Source organism: Galeopterus variegatus, unplaced genomic scaffold (genome assembly GCF_000696425.1).
Source record: "Galeopterus variegatus unplaced genomic scaffold, G_variegatus-3.0.2 Scaffold1410, whole genome shotgun sequence".
Taxonomy (NCBI): Eukaryota; Metazoa; Chordata; class Mammalia; order Dermoptera; family Cynocephalidae; genus Galeopterus; species Galeopterus variegatus.
The window spans coordinates 233,284-251,613 of NW_007727521.1; the positions used below are offsets into that span (position 1 = coordinate 233,284).

General features: G+C 38.4%; 1 protein-coding gene across 1 annotated transcript in view; it reads left to right on the top strand.

Moving 5' to 3' along the window:
• The window catches only part of AFF3 (AF4/FMR2 family, member 3), a gene marked incomplete at its 5' end in the record, with an annotated part of 456,956 nt that overhangs the window by 143,236 nt on the left and 295,390 nt on the right, over window positions 1–18,330 (top strand). The window contains one exon of the mRNA XM_008576823.1: window positions 15,365–15,412. Coding sequence (XP_008575045.1) covers window positions 15,365–15,412 — 48 coding nt within the window. The remainder of the gene's footprint in view (window positions 1–15,364; window positions 15,413–18,330) is intronic.

Here is an 18,330-nt window from a genome sequence, read left to right on the forward strand (position 1 = left end):
ATCTCCACGTTTAGAGAATTTAACTGTTCAGCACTTAAGTGTTCCTCCTGCATGACTTCTTTCTGGTTCATCCTAAACTACTCACCAAGTTGTTACAATATGCTTTGTAGTTTTAAAAAGGCTTCTTATAATCCAGAGACAAAAGCAACTTTACCATTTAAAATGCATGCACCAGACACTGACCATTTGATGTAATACTAATTTTTATGTATGAATTAATACCATTATCCAATAATCATATATTAGGTTCCCCGTGTCCACAAGACACTGTGCAAAGCTATTATGTTGAAAGAAACTAGTTTTTTAATTCATTTGAAACCCCAAGGATTTCCATTATAAATTTATAATTCTCTGGGCCTTTACAAATTTTGTAGTTTCTTATCAAACACTGAAATTGGCTTATGAGATGAGTTGTGAACAGTGATACAACCAATGGGCTTCAAAGGTTGCTTTTCCATCTCATAGGTTGAAATACTCGTATTGATCACAAACTCTTCTTGATTTGCCAGATATATGTCTGCAATGTTGGTCACGTGCCATGTTAGGTGCAATTGGCCTATCCTCAGATAGATGCTAGAAAGTTTATTCTAACAGAAGTTTTGCTTCTATGATTGAGATAAAGTTACTTCCCTGGAGGTAGGTGCTTTTGGCTATGTAGTAGGGTATATCATCTGTTGATGACAGTGTAAATGATGGCTTCGTAAATGGCATTGTAAAAGTTAGGCTGAAATTTTAGGTCTCTGACCTGTTGTGGGGGGCAGAGTAAGTTCTTCTGAGCTTATCTTCTAAAACCATGCTGGTTTTAGCTGGTGTATTAACTCGCTCAGTTTCCCCCATTTACTCCTGGTTTTCCCGACTCTGGGACTCTCATTCTGTCTTCTGCCTCTGGAAGAATTTTCCTTCAGACTGTTACTTCTGTTCTTTTGAGTTTAATTTAAGGCACTTCTGCAAGATATTCTTTTTGGTGAGACAAGGGAGCTAGCTCTACCCTCAAATGTGTATTGCTCATTTCTTAACCTGGAAAAGTCAATGCAAGTTTGTCCACACAAGCATCTGAACACCAGTGTAGTGCACATAGTAGCAGTTATGGTCACAGACATGGCCCATACTACTTGGTTCGGACTGTGGCCCTGCCACGTGCTAACTGTATGACCTTGAGGAAGTTCATCATTTACAAAGTGTGGTTGAAACAGAATCTTCTTTATAAAATTGTGAAGATTGAATGTTACAATGAATGAAAAGCACTTAGCAGAGTGCCTGGAAAATTATGATACTCAATGAGGTTAGCAGTTATTACTGAGACTGAGATTACTATAGATAAATCAATAAACCTGAAATATGATATGTTCAACAAGTTATATGTTACCTACATGTCTCTTTTTCTGGAACAGTTGACTCTTAATCTTTCTCCCTACATTATAGCCTACTTCACAAAGGGTGAAATGAATATTATGATCAAGGTGTAATTCGAGAAACTATAAACACCAAGGAATTCAACAGGAAAAAAAGGTACTCAGATGAGGAAAAGAAACATGTTTTAGAACCAATTGGGTTGAAGCAGAAATTGCAAGCAGGATGATTTTTTTTTAACCTGCTGTAGGGCCATATGGTTGCTGAATGTGTTGATGCTGGTTTTAAGATTCTTGAGTATTTTAAACTTGACATGTTATTTTTTTAATGATTTCAAACATCATTTCTTTCCGAGCCTTTTCCCAATGTTGCTGTAATATTGAACAGATGGCCCAGCAGCATTTACATTTGCATTTTGCAATACTGCCATGTTATTTGCAAAATTTCTTTTCAAAAACCTGTGATTCTATCTCTACCTTTTCAGAATGGCTGCTACGAAACTATAAATAGGTTCTTCCAAGGGTCCTGGGGATGTGGTAGAAATTGGGATCACATATGGCTTCTTCTTTTCAATTTTATGTTGTTATATTTTTGGCTTTTACACTTAATGCTATTAGTATACTCTCTCATCTTAGGACTTTCATCCAAGGAAGTAAAATCCCCCATATACTTTTGTGATACGAGGTTAAGTTAATGCTGAAAGGAATCACAGTGATTGTACCAGCCCTTTCACATCACACTGTGTACTTTTCCTGTGAGCACTTGTCACCCTCTAAAATTGTTGTCTTCATTTATTGCCTGCCCCCCACCCCCAACCATAGAATGTAAGCTCCCTGAGAGATAGGCCCTGTGTGTGTTGTTTGTCACCTCATCCACAGTCCTGGCACAGTGATGGTGCCCAACAATCATCCATGAATGATTGAATGAGCACATGCATTAATTCATAAGTGAGTCGCTAGAAAGGCAAATTCTTTCACAAGCACAGCTCTCTGGACATAGTTGCTTTCTCTAGTCTTTCAACTTTTATTTTACTCAGGTATATTTTCAAGAGGGTTTTTCTAGGAGTGTTCTCCTGATAGTCTTTACTTCTCTGGTTTCTTTGTTTTGTTTTGTTTTTCTAAAAACCGACTGTGTGTATATTAAATAAACACTCTCTTGGGATTTTTTTTCCTTTTTGGGGGGCACAATGGGATTAGTACCAACGTAAAGGCATTTTCTTGTTTAACAGATTGGAAGCAGGAAGCAGGAGATGCTGTATTGATCAGAGCTGACTCCAGGCCTTTCCTTTTAAAGGCATGTGATAATGAAAAATCAGCCCACCAATATCTCTATTAGAATTCTTTGATTTTTTTTTTTCTTTTTAAATGGAGACTGCTTGGGTGCCTGCTTGGCTCAGAGGATGGTTAATGTAGCAAGCCACGCTGTGTCTGCTGCTGGTTACTGGTTATTATTTACCTGGGTTTTCCCCTCATCACTGTTGTTTCAGCCCATGACAGCAGTAAACGTCTCGGTGACTTCAGGCTAGGACTAGTCTAAGAGTTGTTCAGCCTTAGCCCTCCGCAAATGGGGGAAAGTTTTCATATTGAAGGCTACATTATGCTATATCTAATTATTGTGGAGTATTGGCAGGTTATTTGTCAGTAGAGTAACAAATTCCATCTATCAGCTCAGCAGTGCGGTGGGAGATAAAAAGACACACTTTTATGGCTACTACCATGTCTAGAAAGCATTTTAGGCTTCACTGAGTAGGTCTTTATAGATATTAGAGCTTCCATGAAAAGGGGCAGAACCTTCATCTCTGATGAATGAAAACTTTGATTTTTCTAAAGCCAGAATTACAAAAGGATCTGAAAAGTGAGGGTCTTTGTACTATGGGTTTATGTTTCCCTCCTCTGAGCTGTGGTTTTGTGCTGGCCAGGCCATAAGAAGCCTCAAACAGTGCTCAGAGAGGAAATAAAGTGCTCTAGAAGGCAAGCTCCAGCCCACAGGCAGAAATGAAAAATTTGTAAAAAAATTTTTTCAATGGCCTCCACAATATCCAGCATATTTTTTGTAAAATATTTATTATGCAGGTAAGATTTGAGGAACCAGGAAAAGAAAATAAAAGTCAGCAAGTAGACTTTAATTATTACCAATGTTGTTGGTGATAAGTGTAGTATTTTCTTCAATAACAAGTTTAACCTTAACTTTGTTTGCTGTAACCTGTAGCCATGTTCACCTTCCCCTGTGCAAATGAATACTAATTATTGTTATGAACAGTATTTCTCATTGAGTTCCTATAGATGGCATCTTTCATAGCTTGCTAATTATAAGCACACAGAACTGAAATGCTTGAAGTTAAAAAATATAAACAGGGTTGTAATTGATTTTCATGTTGAATACTTTTATTGCTTTATTATTAATTATAATCCCTCAACTCTCTACCTAATTAATCCATTTAATTTATTGGATACTGTAATAATTCTTATTTTATGCTCTTAGATTGGTAATTCTAGAATATTCTTTGTACTCTCTTTAAGGGTTTTCTTCACAAATAACTCATATAGACTTACGGTACTATAAAACCCAGAAAATATAGAAATTTGCCATTCAACATTTCATTAATCAAAAATTTGTTGGAAATGACAAGAATTATAGTCTAAAAATGAGAAAGAATCTCACACTTTAGACATGTGTTAATAACTCTCTTCCACTCAAGTAGTCATTTAATTTCTGATCGAATGTGAAATCAATCATATCCATTCTCTATGTGGATGATCCTGACGGTGAAAAGGAACTTTCAGGAAGCTAAAATGATTTCTGTACTTTCCCCTACTGGTCCGAGCTCTCATTCCTGGAGTAACCCAGAATAAGTTGGAACTCTTTTCTCTAATACTGCCTTTTAAACACGCAAGGCATCTAGGGCGGCCCATTCAACTCTTCCCTTCCATGACACATACCTTCACTTTCCTCACCCATTTCTCAAATGCTCAGACCTTTCATCAGTCTTGCCTCCCTTTCTAGACTCAGGGAGCTTTCAGTTGAGCAACAAAGGTAAACATTAAACACATAATTATTACTCAGAGTAATGAGGTTCTCACAGTGGAAGAAAAAAAACATTACAGGTATTACAGATATTACAGGTATTACAGGTATTAGAGAGGAGCAGGGTAGGAGGCTCACGTAGCCCGGGTCTTAAAAGTGTCTTGGTTGTCAGAGACAGCATGCTCCTCCAGTGGACAGATTACAAACATACTGCCCCATCCTGCACTCCCATACCCTGTTCTAGTTTTACCTCATAACACTTCATCTTCTACTATACTGTATAATTTATTTGTTTATTATTTTCTTGTCTTCTCTCATTAGAATCTAAACTCCAGAAAGACAGGAATTTTTGTCTGTTATATTCAATTATGAAGCCCTAGTCTCTAGAAACTGCTGGATACATAGTAAGCACGTGATAAATATTTGTTGAACAGTACTCGTCGGGCATGGTTATTCAATTAACTGACAGCCCGTCTCACTATATGAACAACCAACTCATTCATACATTTCCGTCTACCCACTGGGAGGTCTTATAAGACCTTGATAGATGCCTTGCAGAAACCCAGACACATTATGTTTAAGACCAGAGGAAAATTGCAAAGATAACGTCATCTGATCTTTGTGAACTCATGTTGCCTGGTAGTAATCATTGCTTTCTTTTCTAAGATCTAAAATACTCCCTGTGTGATTCTAAAATAATGTAATTGTTCCTATTTACTGATCAGCTGTCATGTGGAAGAAACCCTGCTAAATGCTTTCTATGCGTTGCCTCAGTTAATTCTCACATTAGCAGGTACTATTATTATACCTATTTTATGAATGAGAAGGGTGAAGTCTAGAGAAGTTGAGTCACTTCCCCTGAGGGGACACATGTAACAAATTGGTTTGACAAGAGCAGAATTGGTTTGACAAGAGCCCATGCTCCTGCCTGCTGCACATACAGCCTCTGGTGACTGTTGAGACCCAGCAACAAACTCAGATATCTGTAGTTTGGGGATCCTACCTTAGGAAGAGCTAGAGCATTTACGTTTTCCTTATGGCTATGGTTTCTTTGACATGGTGGCTCTGTGACCACATAAGCAAGTTCCTTGAATGCTGATAATGCGATTTTTTTCTGGGGCTGCCATGCAAAGTGGTTGAAAGCATTCTCTTAGTGTTGTTACCTAACTGGGGTGTGAATTCCCTCTTAATTTGTTCTACTTATAACTTTGAAGATGGTTCTTAGTGTGAAGGCAGAAGCAAGCTAGATGTTGAATCATGCTTTTTTCTGTCGTCTGTTGATTTTATACCATTTCACACTACACCATCTAACTAAGCAGTAGCCAGCTCTTTCTAATTCTTGTTCTGTAGAGGACCTTGCAGATTTTTCAAGTACCCTCTTTGGTTGCCTGTTACGTTAAATAGTCTGTGTCATTTGTTCTTTTACTACTGCTAAGCTTCTGGATTTTATTTTTTTAAGCCCAAGGAAGTAGTTTCTAGAAATAATCTATTTTCCCAGTTCTAGAAATGAAATCCTTAATCAAACATTGAATGTTATTCCTTGGTACTTACTGTGTTGGAGAGGAGCACTGATAGATAACTGAGTGATTTTTTTTTTTTTCTGTAAGCCTTTAAGCCATGGTGTTAGATAGAAAATAACCTTCACAATTTTCATTTACACTTCCTGACTTAATTTGACTGTTCTTATTGGTAATTTATCACAAAGGGGTCATTTTTTGTTAAATTGTTACAACATAATCTTGGGTGTGTTTTAATTAGATTTTAAGCCTTTTTATTTTATTATTTTCAGTGAACTCAGTTAAAATTTTCTCCACTAGAGTGGGAGATTATTGAGGCAGAAATTTCCCTATGATCAATTCCAAACTATAATAATCTTTTGACAGAAGCCAAAGGTTGTGAAACCAAAATGTGACCAAAGCAGATGGTTCTCTTTCCAGCTCTTCCCTGTATTTGGAGGATCTTACACATGATGTTGGAAAACATTGAACAGAGAATGTGTCCATTCTATCCAGATACAATCATGCTGTTATAATCTCAGCATATCTAAAATGTGATGTCTTTTTCTTTTCAACGTTTTTACTTTGTAAAACTTTTTTTTCTCCCTTTGGATTACAACTCTAGGGTGGCTTATAATAGCAGTGAGGGGGTGAAGATGCAGAGAGATTGTCTTCTCCTTGGGCCCCACCCAGGGGCTTTGGAATAGCGATAGGAGACAGTCTGCCCTCTAGATGGAAGGGACACAGGAGCTGAAGTGTCTCTTTTCTTCCTGACATGCCCAGAGGATGGATTTATCATGTGATATTTCAGTGGCCAGCAGTCACTTCCAGGGGTGTTCTGAGGCCAGCCTTGATAGAGGGAAGGGCAAATGCGTGAGTTAACTAATATCCAGGTTCAGCCTAGGTACCCCAAGATCCATAAGGGAAAGAACTCACTCTGTCTTACGCTGGGAAACTCAGACTGTTTTTAAAGGAACTGAGCATCATACGGGAATGGAAGGGAAAAGATAAAAATCCATTGCCACTATAATAGCTCTCCTCCTAATACCCTGCAGATATTTTCCAAGACTAACAGTAAAGCTGAGCATGGCAGAGTCAAGAATGAAAATGCTATAAATGTTCACAAATTTAGAAAAAAGAAAAATCTGTAAGTGTGGTGTTGTAGATAGATGTATTTAAAAATTTTTAACTTTGAGTATTGAAAAACTCTCACCAGCCAAGAAAAATATGTACCAGTTTCTCACTCGTGTTTCCAATGCTACCTGATCCCACCTCTCAGATAAGCCTGCTCCCCTGCACCCCAGCTGATTTCAGCTGGATTTATTTATTCAGCATTTATTTATAGCATATCTCCTTAGAGAGCATACATAGAAACAGTTGATGTTGGGTACACAGAATGAACTCTGTTCTGGGGGTTCAGACAGAGCCGAAGCCCTGCTGGGAAGTTCAGATGATAATGGAGAGAAATGCCCGTGAAGAACATGACATATAAAGCATTACTTGTGAGTCTGCCCTTTATTTCTTTTAGCAAAATGCTTAAATAAAATGAATAGAATGTGCCAAATAGAATATTGTCAAATACGTAGCACCACTTTTGCCATTTACAATAGCCATTTCCACAAGTGGCTAAAAGAGAATTGATTGTCTATCTTACTGTGGCACACAAATTAGAGCAGTCCTAAGTATCTTTAATTGGTTATTTTTTTCAGCCAGATTGGGTTATGTTCTCCATCTTGCAAGCTTTTCTGATTAGAATTTCACGATTAGAAAGGAAAACATACTCCTGACTAAATGATAATCAAATGTGGTTTTCTTGTACATTTCCCTCCATCCTTTAAGAAAAAGAAGAATATGGTATAGAGTTGTCCTATCAGCAAGCCTTCTGCTACCTACAGATAACATTATTTGTTATTAGAGTATGTAAATGGGGGGGTGCAGGATGAGTTTCAGGAAAAGGTTAAGAAGGAAATGTTAGTCTCACTGAAGTCTCACTGAAGTCTGCCTGTCATGTGAGGGTTAAATGACTCAGGATTGTCACTCCTACCTGAGCCTACCCAGTCCTCCTCTTGTTAGAAGTAATGACTGCAGAGTTTTTGATGAAAGAACACAAAGGTCTTGAAGTGTTCTCATCAATGACAGATTACAAGTGGGAATCACTGTTCATTATTACCGTTATGTGGTTTCTTTACCCAGTGTTGACAGGGCATGTGGAAGATGACCCAATACACAGTGCTCAGGCACTTTATTGAGACATGACCCAATGGAAAAACACTCAATATCAATTAGTGTTCAGGATGTAAAATTACTGTCTGTGGTTCTGACCTCTTTATGCCAGCGATAGGTCAGCACACTGACAGATCACTTAACTTTCTGAAAACCAAATGCTCTTTTAACCACAAGCTCTGATTGAGATCACTAATTTTCATTCTAAAAATAATAACATAATAGAAAGACCTTGTTCTATGCCTAAGAATCTGATAGAAAAATGATTGTTAACTCTTTAACAATATTGCCTGATGATAGAAGGCTAATACTTGTCCTCTAATTTACAAGTACCAATGTGGGTATTGGGGAAGTCAAATGACTTGCTAATGTTTCTGTACTAATGAGTATAAGCTTAATTTTAATGAAGTAAATAAATGTTGATGCTCTAAGAATTTGTCTTTAAGGCAGCTGGTGGTTTGTTGATGGTGGTGGTGTTTTGGATAAAGCAAATTCATCCCTTTGTAATGTAGATGACCAGCTTCATTACATCTTTTTTTTTTAATGTGTTGTCCACTTATTTATTTATTTATTCATTCAGCTGATGTCACTGAATGCCTGTTACATTGTACCAAGCACTCCTGCTAGGAACTGGTCATAAACATATGAATGAGAGATAGCATATCTGTAAAATCTACTAATACAGGTTCATGGTACCCGTGAACATTTTTTCATCTTGTTTTTTTCAGTGCCATATAGTACTTGTTAATGCAGTAAAATCATATTAAAAAGTTAATATATGGCAGAGAAGGAGGTGGAGGAAAAACTGCTTAATGGGTACAGGGTTTTAATTTGGAATGATGGAAATATTTTGGAGCTAGCCAGAGGTGATTGTGATCCACAACACTGTGAATGCACTAAATGCCACCGAATTATGCAGTTTAAAATGGTAGATTTTTGTTAGCCGACTTTCGTCTCAATAATTCTTTTAAAGTTAACGAAGTTTGTGGTTTGTTCCTCTCTGTACATTTATTTGACTTTGTATTACGTATTAAAGTTGGAAGATATTTGAGAAGTCTAGCCCAGTCACTTTCAGGCAATTTTTTGTACCTTTCAGTAGAATTCTGAAGTTTTTAAATACATCTCAAGCATTTTTTGTGAAGGTTATCCTTATTTATTTTTTTTGATATTGGGGATGGGATTTTTTTCATATTTTTAAATTGTTTATTATTGCTTCACAGAAGAGCTACTGAGATATGACTGCTTAGTTTATATGCAACCACTTTATTAACCTCCCGTTTTAGTAACAGTAACAGTGGAGTCTTTTAGATTGTTCTAGGTTATTCAGAAATCTCTAAGCTGAGATCACAGTTTTACTTATTTTGCCTGATGATACTTTAAAAGGGCTCTAATACTAAATATTAAACCTTTTTTGCATTCCTGGGAGAAATGCCACTAATTCTTATAATATTTTATTGAGTTATATCCATTAATAACCTACTGAGGATTTTGCATTCATTTTTCATAAAGCATATTTATCAGTTCTCTTTTGTTAGGTTTTCATGCTAATTTAATTTTTAAAAATGCATTTCTTTCCATTACTTTCTACTCTGGAAGAGAAAATATATGGGAATTAGTTCTTCCTTAAAACTTTGAAATACTTCACTCTAAAACTATCTGGTTTGAAGCCCTGTTTGAAGGTAATTTTTAATTTATTTTATTTTATCTGAATTCTCAGGGTAATAGGTCTAATCTCTTTTTTACTTATTAAGTCAGATTTTTTCAGAAAGTTGCCAACTTCATCAAGATTTTTTATTAGTATTGGGTTCTATTTTAATATTAATATCAATATCCTCTTATAATCTCTTCCATGTAAGTTACATATCTCATTCTTATCTCAAATTATGTTTATTTGGGCTTTCTTTTTATTGTACACATGTGTAAGTGACTTGTCTGTTGTTATAAGTAGTGTGTTTTGTTTTTGCTTTTGTTTTTGAGAAACTGCATTTTGGCTTTGTAAATTCTACTGATTTTATATTCTATTAATATTTTATTTGTTTTTCCCTATTTGTTATTTTCTTCCTTTTGCCTTTATTTTATCTCTCTTTTGATTTTAAATTTTTGATTGATTGCTTAGCACATATATTTCCTTTAAAAAAAATAATGAAAGCATTTAGTGTATGATTTTGCCTCCAAGAAAATCTTTGGGAGCATCTCATAATTTTATTTGCTGTATTTTAATGCTATTTTTCTGTAAACATGAAGAGCTATTTGTGTGTGGTTTTTGTTTTATTTCAAGAATTCTAGGAGATTTTTATGTCTACACTGTGTTTAACTCATAGCTTCATAGTTTTGGTAGCTCTGTGGTTAAAGAGTCCAGGCTGTAAAATAACTACTTTTTGAAATTTTTGAAGCTTTTGCTGTAGCCCAGTATGTGATCACTTCAGTAGCTACCACTTCAGTACCTGTCTTGTGTGCACGTGAGAAGCTGGGCTTTCCTCATAGCATTCTACATACATCATATCTACCAATTTAGCCTTGTTTAATTTGTTGTTCAAGTTATCTATCCCTCCTTATAGGTTTAGTTTTTGATATCTTTTGTCTTTTAGGAAAAATAGTGGCAGGTTAAAGACTTGTAACCATAATAATTCTATTTCTCTTCCTTTTTCCTAGTATACTTTATATTGATGTTCTTTTAATGCTGTTTCTATTTTTTCCTCATTCTGTATGATGAGTCTTCTTTGCCGTGAACTGTCCTTTAGTTGATTTAGTATTGCCACCATTTGCTGTCATTTCGTTTGCATTTTTTTGTTATACCTTTATAATCCTTTCCCTTTTTATGAATGTTTTTGCTTATTTTTCCCCTCAATGTGTAAATGTCTGGATGATGATGATGCAGGAGGATCAGAGAGGAAGAGCCAGATGTGAGTGGCAGAGCAGAAGGTGACCCTGTTGGCTGAGCAGATTCTGATCAGGAGGGGGCTGACCAGGGATGAAGCTGGGCTTCTAGCATGGGGGGGTTGGGAGCAGAGTGCAGCCCTTGGAACGGGACATCTCATGTTACCTAAGAGATAATGAATGAGCCCTGAGATGGGCTGAATTTTGGAGAGAACTATCTGTCTGCTCCCTTGCCCACAGGTGACCCTGTCTTCAAATGTAAGGCTGGGGACGCAGTCATAATGATGGGGCTCCCCACAGAATTATGCCAACCCCTGAATTTAGGGGTTTAGCTCTTCGTTCACTGCTTTTGTGGCCTTGACAGCACAGCTAAGTTCTTTGTATCTCAGTTTTTCTGTAAATCAAGAATACTGAGATTTATTTAAAAATAGTTCTACTGGGCTGTTAAAGAGTGTGCAAGGGATAAACAATTTCTAAATGCTTGAGGGTCTTTTGAGCACTTTCAGACAAAAGAAGACATTGTGATTTTAAAGTGGTATTATTTTAGAATGAAAGTTCTGCCTGAAATGTGTCTGATGAAGAATTAAATGATTTTCAAAAACTAGAATGTGTGCTCTCATCTTGGCAAAGAAATGCCATTTCCCACTGATTTGTTTGAGCGTTTTCTCCATAAGCCTTGCTTCTTCCAGTCCACTGTGCTTGGCATGGTAACCGGGGACTTCTGCTGTCAGGGATGGGATGTTCCTGGCTGTTTCTCCAGCTCTACCGACCTGCAGCTTAGCTCCTTACATTTCCCTGGCAGAGTATGCGACACGTACATTTAAGTGGTAGGATTTGGGGAAAGCGCATCATAGGCAAGGCTGAAGAGAAGGAGAATCAGCTGGGTTGCAAGCTTTTAACTGAAGTTCAGTTGGAGGATCAATGAGGTGAGACTGTTAGGACAGCTTTCAGAACGTAATGATGGGAAAACGAGGTGAGTTCATCAAAGTCGGAGTAAATACCTGAAGTTCAGTTGGAGGATCAATGAGGTGAGACTGTTATGACAGCTTTCAGAACGTAATGATGGGAAAACGAGGTGAGTTCATCAAAGTCGGAGTAAATACGGAGCAACAGCTCAGCAGCGCAGCATGAAACACCAGCTATAAACTCTCACAAAACACAGCGTAATTAAAATTTACGTTGTGCAGCCCTCCTTCTCAGTGGGTACCTTTCTGAGGAAAGCAATAACTTCATTGTGAAAAATATAAACACAAATTTGAAGATGTGAATTGCATGCTTATTTTAATCTTATTTGTAAACATGGAAAGTATTCAAAATGTAAATATAATCAGAGCACACAACTGTAGCTGAAACCAGATTTGAGAAAGACCTCAAGAAGGTGAAAGACCCTCCATCCAGTCCCACCCAACCCTGTGACCCTGCCTATCCCTTCCGTATACTTGTAAAAGACGAGGTGGAAACCGTCCTCCAATTTCTGAGGATACAAATCCTCATCTGTTATTTCTAATGTCGCAGAAGGAATAGTAGTTCTGACCTTTTCTCTCTACTTCCTCTCCCATCTACTTTCCCTTTGGTCTTCGCATGCCATGTTGGAGGCCAGTGAGTGAGAAACAGTGACTAAATGTTGGGTAGTTTGCAGCGTGGAAAGGAGGAGGAAATTTACCCAAACACTATCTGAATTCTTTTATTTCCCTACTTTAGGAAATGGGGTGGGAGTGTTTAAGATGTATGCTGCCAGCTGAAGCTTTGGGGAAAAGAGGAGGGAAGAGTCTAGGAAAGGGTGTGGAATATACTAAAATCATTTGGGCCTCCTGATCCAACACTGTTATTCAACACTTTTTCTTGATTTATAAGGACAGACATGTATGTTGTGTCCATGATTATTAGTAACAGTGACTGTGCCTCACACATTTTGTTTTTGATCTTTTAATGATGAGAGTAGAAAGGAGCAAAAAGATAATATTCCTATTTCTAAAACTTACCAAACAATCCATAAGGAAATAAACTTCACCTCAAAGTTTCCAAACTATTGGATCAAAGACCTCAACATAAGAGCTAAAACTAAAACTCTTGAAAGAAAACATAAGGGTAAATCTTTATGACTAGGATTTGGCAATTGTTTCTCAGATACGACACCAAAAATGCAAGCAATAGAAGAAAAAATATAGATGAATTGGACTTCCTCAAAATTAAAATTTTGCGCATCTATGAACACTATCAAAATAGTAAAAATACAGCCCACGGAATGGGAGAAAATGTTTGCAAATTATATATCTAATAAGGGTCTAATGTCACAAATATGTAAAGAACTCTTATAACAAAATAATAAAAAGACAACTCAATTGGGAAATGGGCAAAGAATTTGAATAGACATTTCTCCAAATTAAATAAACAAATGACAAACAAGCACATGAAAAGATGTTTAACATTAGTCATTAGAAAATGCAGATCAAAACCACAGTGAGATACCATTTCACACTCACTAGTACAGCTATTATAAAAATAAATAAAATAAAATAAATATTGGCTGGGAGGTGGAGAAATTAGAACCCTCATACGTTGATGGTCAGAAAGTGGAATAGTACAGCCACTGTGGGAACAGTGTGACAGTTCCTCAAAAACTTAAATAATAGAATTGCCATATCACCCAGCAATTCTACTCCTGGTTGTATACCCAAAAGAGTTGAAAACAGGTGTTCAAACAAAAACTTGTCCGTGAATGTTCATAGAAACACCATCACAGTAGTCAAAGTGGAAACCACTAAAGTGCGCATCGTCTGATGAATTTATCCATTCAATGGAACTTTCAGCCACAAAAAGGAATAAAGTGCTGATACCTGCTACAACATGGATGAACACTGAAAACATAATGCTAAGTGAAAGTAGTCAGACACGAAATAGCACATACTGTATGATTTCATTTATGTGAAATGTCCAGAACAGGAAAATTAAGAGACAGAAGGCGGGTGAGTTTCCAGGGGCTGTGGGTAAGGAGGAATAAGGAGTGACTGCTCATTGGGTATAGGGTCTCCATTTGGAGTGATGAAAAAGTTCTAGAACTGGATAGCTATGGTGGTTGCATGACATTGTTAATGTACTTAATGCCAGTGAATTGTACACTTTAAAATGGTAAGTGTTATTTGTACTTTACCACGTTCCTCAGAACTGGAGGAGGTAAATTCATTCACTTCTTCACACACCTGCCACTCAGGTATTTATTGCACATGCTCCATACCGCGTGCAGCACCATGCTGAGAGACACAGAGCCCCTGAACTCATGAAGTGTTTGTTCTAGAGGAGGAGATTTTACTGCAGCATTAGGTATTGACTTACAGTTGTGGGGAAGGCTACAAAGACGAAGTGAATGCTGCTGAGGAAGAGGGCTCCAGGGTCAGGGATGGCTGCTCTGTCGAAGCTGTGGCTGAGCTGCCACCTGAAGGGTGACTTGGAATTAACTAGGAAAACTGGGAACGGGGCAGGTAGCATTCCTGGTGGAGAGAGAACAGCGAGGAAGAAGGGAGAGTGGGCTTGGAAGACAGAACACGAAGCAGTCCTCGCTCTAGGTTGCTACGCTGAGTGTGGTCAACAGCCGTGATTTATGAGACCGAAGGGAGTGATCGCCTGAGACCACAGAGAGGCACTTCCACCTGCACGTGCTGCTTTTGGATCCCCACCAAATGATGTCCTACACTCTGGGCTGTGTAACCAGCAGTAACCAGACAAAATCTCTGGATCTTAATGTGCTCCCCAGAGTCAGCTGTGACCTGAGGCCACCATTTCTCAGAGCCCTTAACATCTTCACAGCATAGGGCAGCGTGAGTTACGGAACAAGTGGCTCTGGAGTGTGACACCCAGCATGCCACGCCAACATCCAGAGCATGCTTCTCCTTTTGGTCTTTCAATTTCCAGCCCGTCAAACCAGTAAATCTAGGCTTTGAGGACTGTGGAACTACCAGATTCTACTTAAGCTATAGCAACCACTGTACTTGTCAGGCCCATAGCACATATTTACTGGGTAAACTGGACCCACTTTTACAGCAGAGGTCATGGTTTCCATACTTCCATGGATCCCAAGGTGAACAGATTTTATACCTGCAGGTCATGTTCTGTACACCTAGGAGCCTGCCCCACTCAGAGTTGGTGAGGTTGGAGGGCGCAGAGCTGAAGTTCTGGTGCAGGCGTGTGTGGCATTCCAGGCCAGGGAAGGGGTAGAAGCAGTAGCCAGAACGGGACAGCTATCTAGGGAAGGAGCGTGTCGGTACGTTCCAGTCTGGGCCCTATTAAGTCTAAACGCTATTAAGTGTTTTTCCACTAATTTGGAAGCTTGCATGTTATCTTCTCTTTGTGACCATAAATCTATACCATCAGGATTAATTTTCTTCCTTTGCTTTCAGGAGAGTAGATCTGCAGAAAGCAACAGCTGTGTTGAAGAAATAATTCGGGTAAGGATATTCTTTTAAAAATCTTATCAACATGTTGGGCATAGATTCCAAATAGAAAGGAAACATGGGACCACATTATCAAAGGGAGCCCACCGTTTGTTTGTTGTCTGACATTTGCCTTTTCCAAGGGTAATCATGTAAGTTGCCTAAATGACACTTCATGAAACAGTGCTTCTTTCAGAGATGTGAGAGCCACGCGTCATCTGGGTGCCTTTCACAGGCTGAGGTGACACTGTGTTAAAGTGAACTGGAAGACAACAGAATTTAGATGGAAACTACGGTTGTGCTCATGTGTGGATACCCCATTTATCACCTTAGCATATAAAAAACATCATTTAGTGGTGTGTACTTTTTGAGTCAGGCAGGGTTGCACTGTCATTTTTCTCTTAATCTTAATTAGAATCAGAAGCAATTGACAAAGAGGTAGTGCTCAGAGTCTGAAAATGTATTTGTATATTGTTTTACATGTCATTATTTTCCGTGTTACTGTCTGTATGCCTGTCCTTTTTGGTACCGTCGTCTCTAGTGTGGATTCCCTCCATGAACCAGTTTTACACCCAGATCAACTTGGGTTGGGCTGTTCTGCTGTCATAGTGTTTTCCTGCATATTCAAACTTATAATCAGGATGTTGTTGTCAACCTATATTTTTTCTTTGCTCAAATTTTTTCAGGGGAGTAACCTAATAATTTATAGTTCTCAGAAAGCTGATATTACATTGGGCAAAACACCAAGACACATTAGGCCAAATGGTATGACAATTTGCTGTAAAGGGGAAAAAAAAGCAACCTTATTTTAATACGTTCCTAACTTTTGGATATCCTACACACTTTTTCTTGAATTGCTAGTGAATTACAGTAATATAATTAGTTGGTTTAAAATGTTACATTAACTGTTTCCTAAAGCAGAGTTTTTTCTTTCTATAAAGCATTATCTTATAAATAAATCTTTTAATTCTCAAGTTAACCAGAACAATTAACTAAAGTTTGGTTTGTTGAATTCATAATGATTTTTTTCTGGCAGGGATTTACATAAAAAACTATTATCAAAGCAGACAGCTTCATTTCTGGTATTTAAGTATATGTTAAATAAAATACATTCTGTATTTTATATCTATATTACCTCTATTCTGGGGCTTTGTTTCAGATTAAACAACAGGTAGTGTAAGATGCTGATATAACTTTTTCTATTTTTCTCTTTTAACACACTTTTGTGTTTGGGGGTCCAAATATTCCATTTTTAAGCCATCTTCCTTTGATTGGTCATGGTGTTTATATCTGCAAAATGGTAATACGAGAACACACTATTCCTCTCCTTAGTTTGTGTAACTAGAAAAATTCTACCCCCCTCATCCTCCCTTAGCCTTTCTGAAGATATGGAAGAAATCTGTCCTTTGACCTCTCCCTTTTCATTCTTAAAGTCTGAGTAAAGACTTGAGTTATTCTCACACCAAAAGGATAAAGCTTAGGTAAAGTAAAATCCAATTAAAATAAAACTGAATGCCACAGTCAAGAGTTTAAAGGTTATTATTTTTTTCTGAAGATTGTGGATGAGAACCTCATACCCCTCACCCCATTCCTACCTTCCCACAATATTGACCACTAATATCTCCCAGCATTGGCGCTGCCCCTGCCGTGACCCTCCTGAAATCAGGCATGGAACAAAGGGGAAACACGGACCCACCGGGTAATTGACTTGTGTGCATGTGCAAGGCTGCAGTTTCTAACGCGCATGCCAGTGGGCGGTGGGATTATGACTGTATTCAAAGACACTCAAGGACTGTATTCAAAGACAATCCACTCTTCCTAGAACCCTTGAAGAGTAGGCCAGGATGGGAGGTGTATAGACTTGCTGGTTGTGCCAGAAGGATCCAGGTGAGCCTTTATCTTTCTTCCCACCTGTCAGCCTAAGGTGTTAGTAGCAGTAGTTGGTATTAGGGGAGCTCCTAGAGGATCGTGTCAGTGTTGTTAGTTTTGCCTGGAATGTTTTTCTGGCGTCCTCTGCCTCACCCACACCAGTCATTCTCCAAAGTGATCTTCCCTCTCACAGCACATGCACAGGGCTCCTTCTCAGATACAGCCCCTCACATCTGTTGTATATCTGCCACATGCCAGCATTCCTCCCAGACTGTGGGCCCAGTGTCTGGAACTTAGAATTCACAATCTTGTTGTCGAATGAATACATAAATCAGTGAGTGAGTGAGCTAGTGAGAGTCCTCTAAAAGAAAACGAGGCTATCATTGTGATGGCTCACAAACAAATTCCATTTTCTATACATCATGGACATAATGTATTGGTCTTTTTGGTGCCAGGTTTCCTTGGGTAGTCTCTGTGGAGCCCACTTTTCCTTATCAGTTTCTCTGCCCTGTGACCAGCTCAGGTAAGCCCAAAGTGGTCAAGGTCACCAGGAATGCTTGTTACTTGCAGCCATTGTGTTTAACTGATGGCTCTCTCATGTTGTAGAGGCAGAGAAAAGTCATGAAAAATGCCTTAAAGTGATGAAACTTGGGGTACTCGTGCCCTTCCATGTGGAAGGCACCAGGAGAGCAATGGTAGGCCAAGCGGACATAGCCCCCTTGTCCTCTTGGAACTGACAGTCTGCTGGAAGAGGTAGATCCTATTTTTTTAAGAAAAGAAATGTATAATGTTAACTGTGACAAATACTCAGGGTTTTATGAGAGCTTACAGTAGGGTACATGACCGGATTTGGGGTCAAGAACAGCTTCCCTGAGGAAGTAACATTCGAACTGATAGTTGGAGGAAGAATAAGAAATCAACCTGCGGAGGGGAATGGCGAGAGTTCCAAGCAGAGGAAATGGAAGAGCTTGGCTCGTGAGAGGCCCTGAAAGGACAGGGAAGGCCATGGTGGATAGAGAGCAGGTGGATAAAGCTAGGCAGGAGGGTCAGAGGAGCCCGATGCC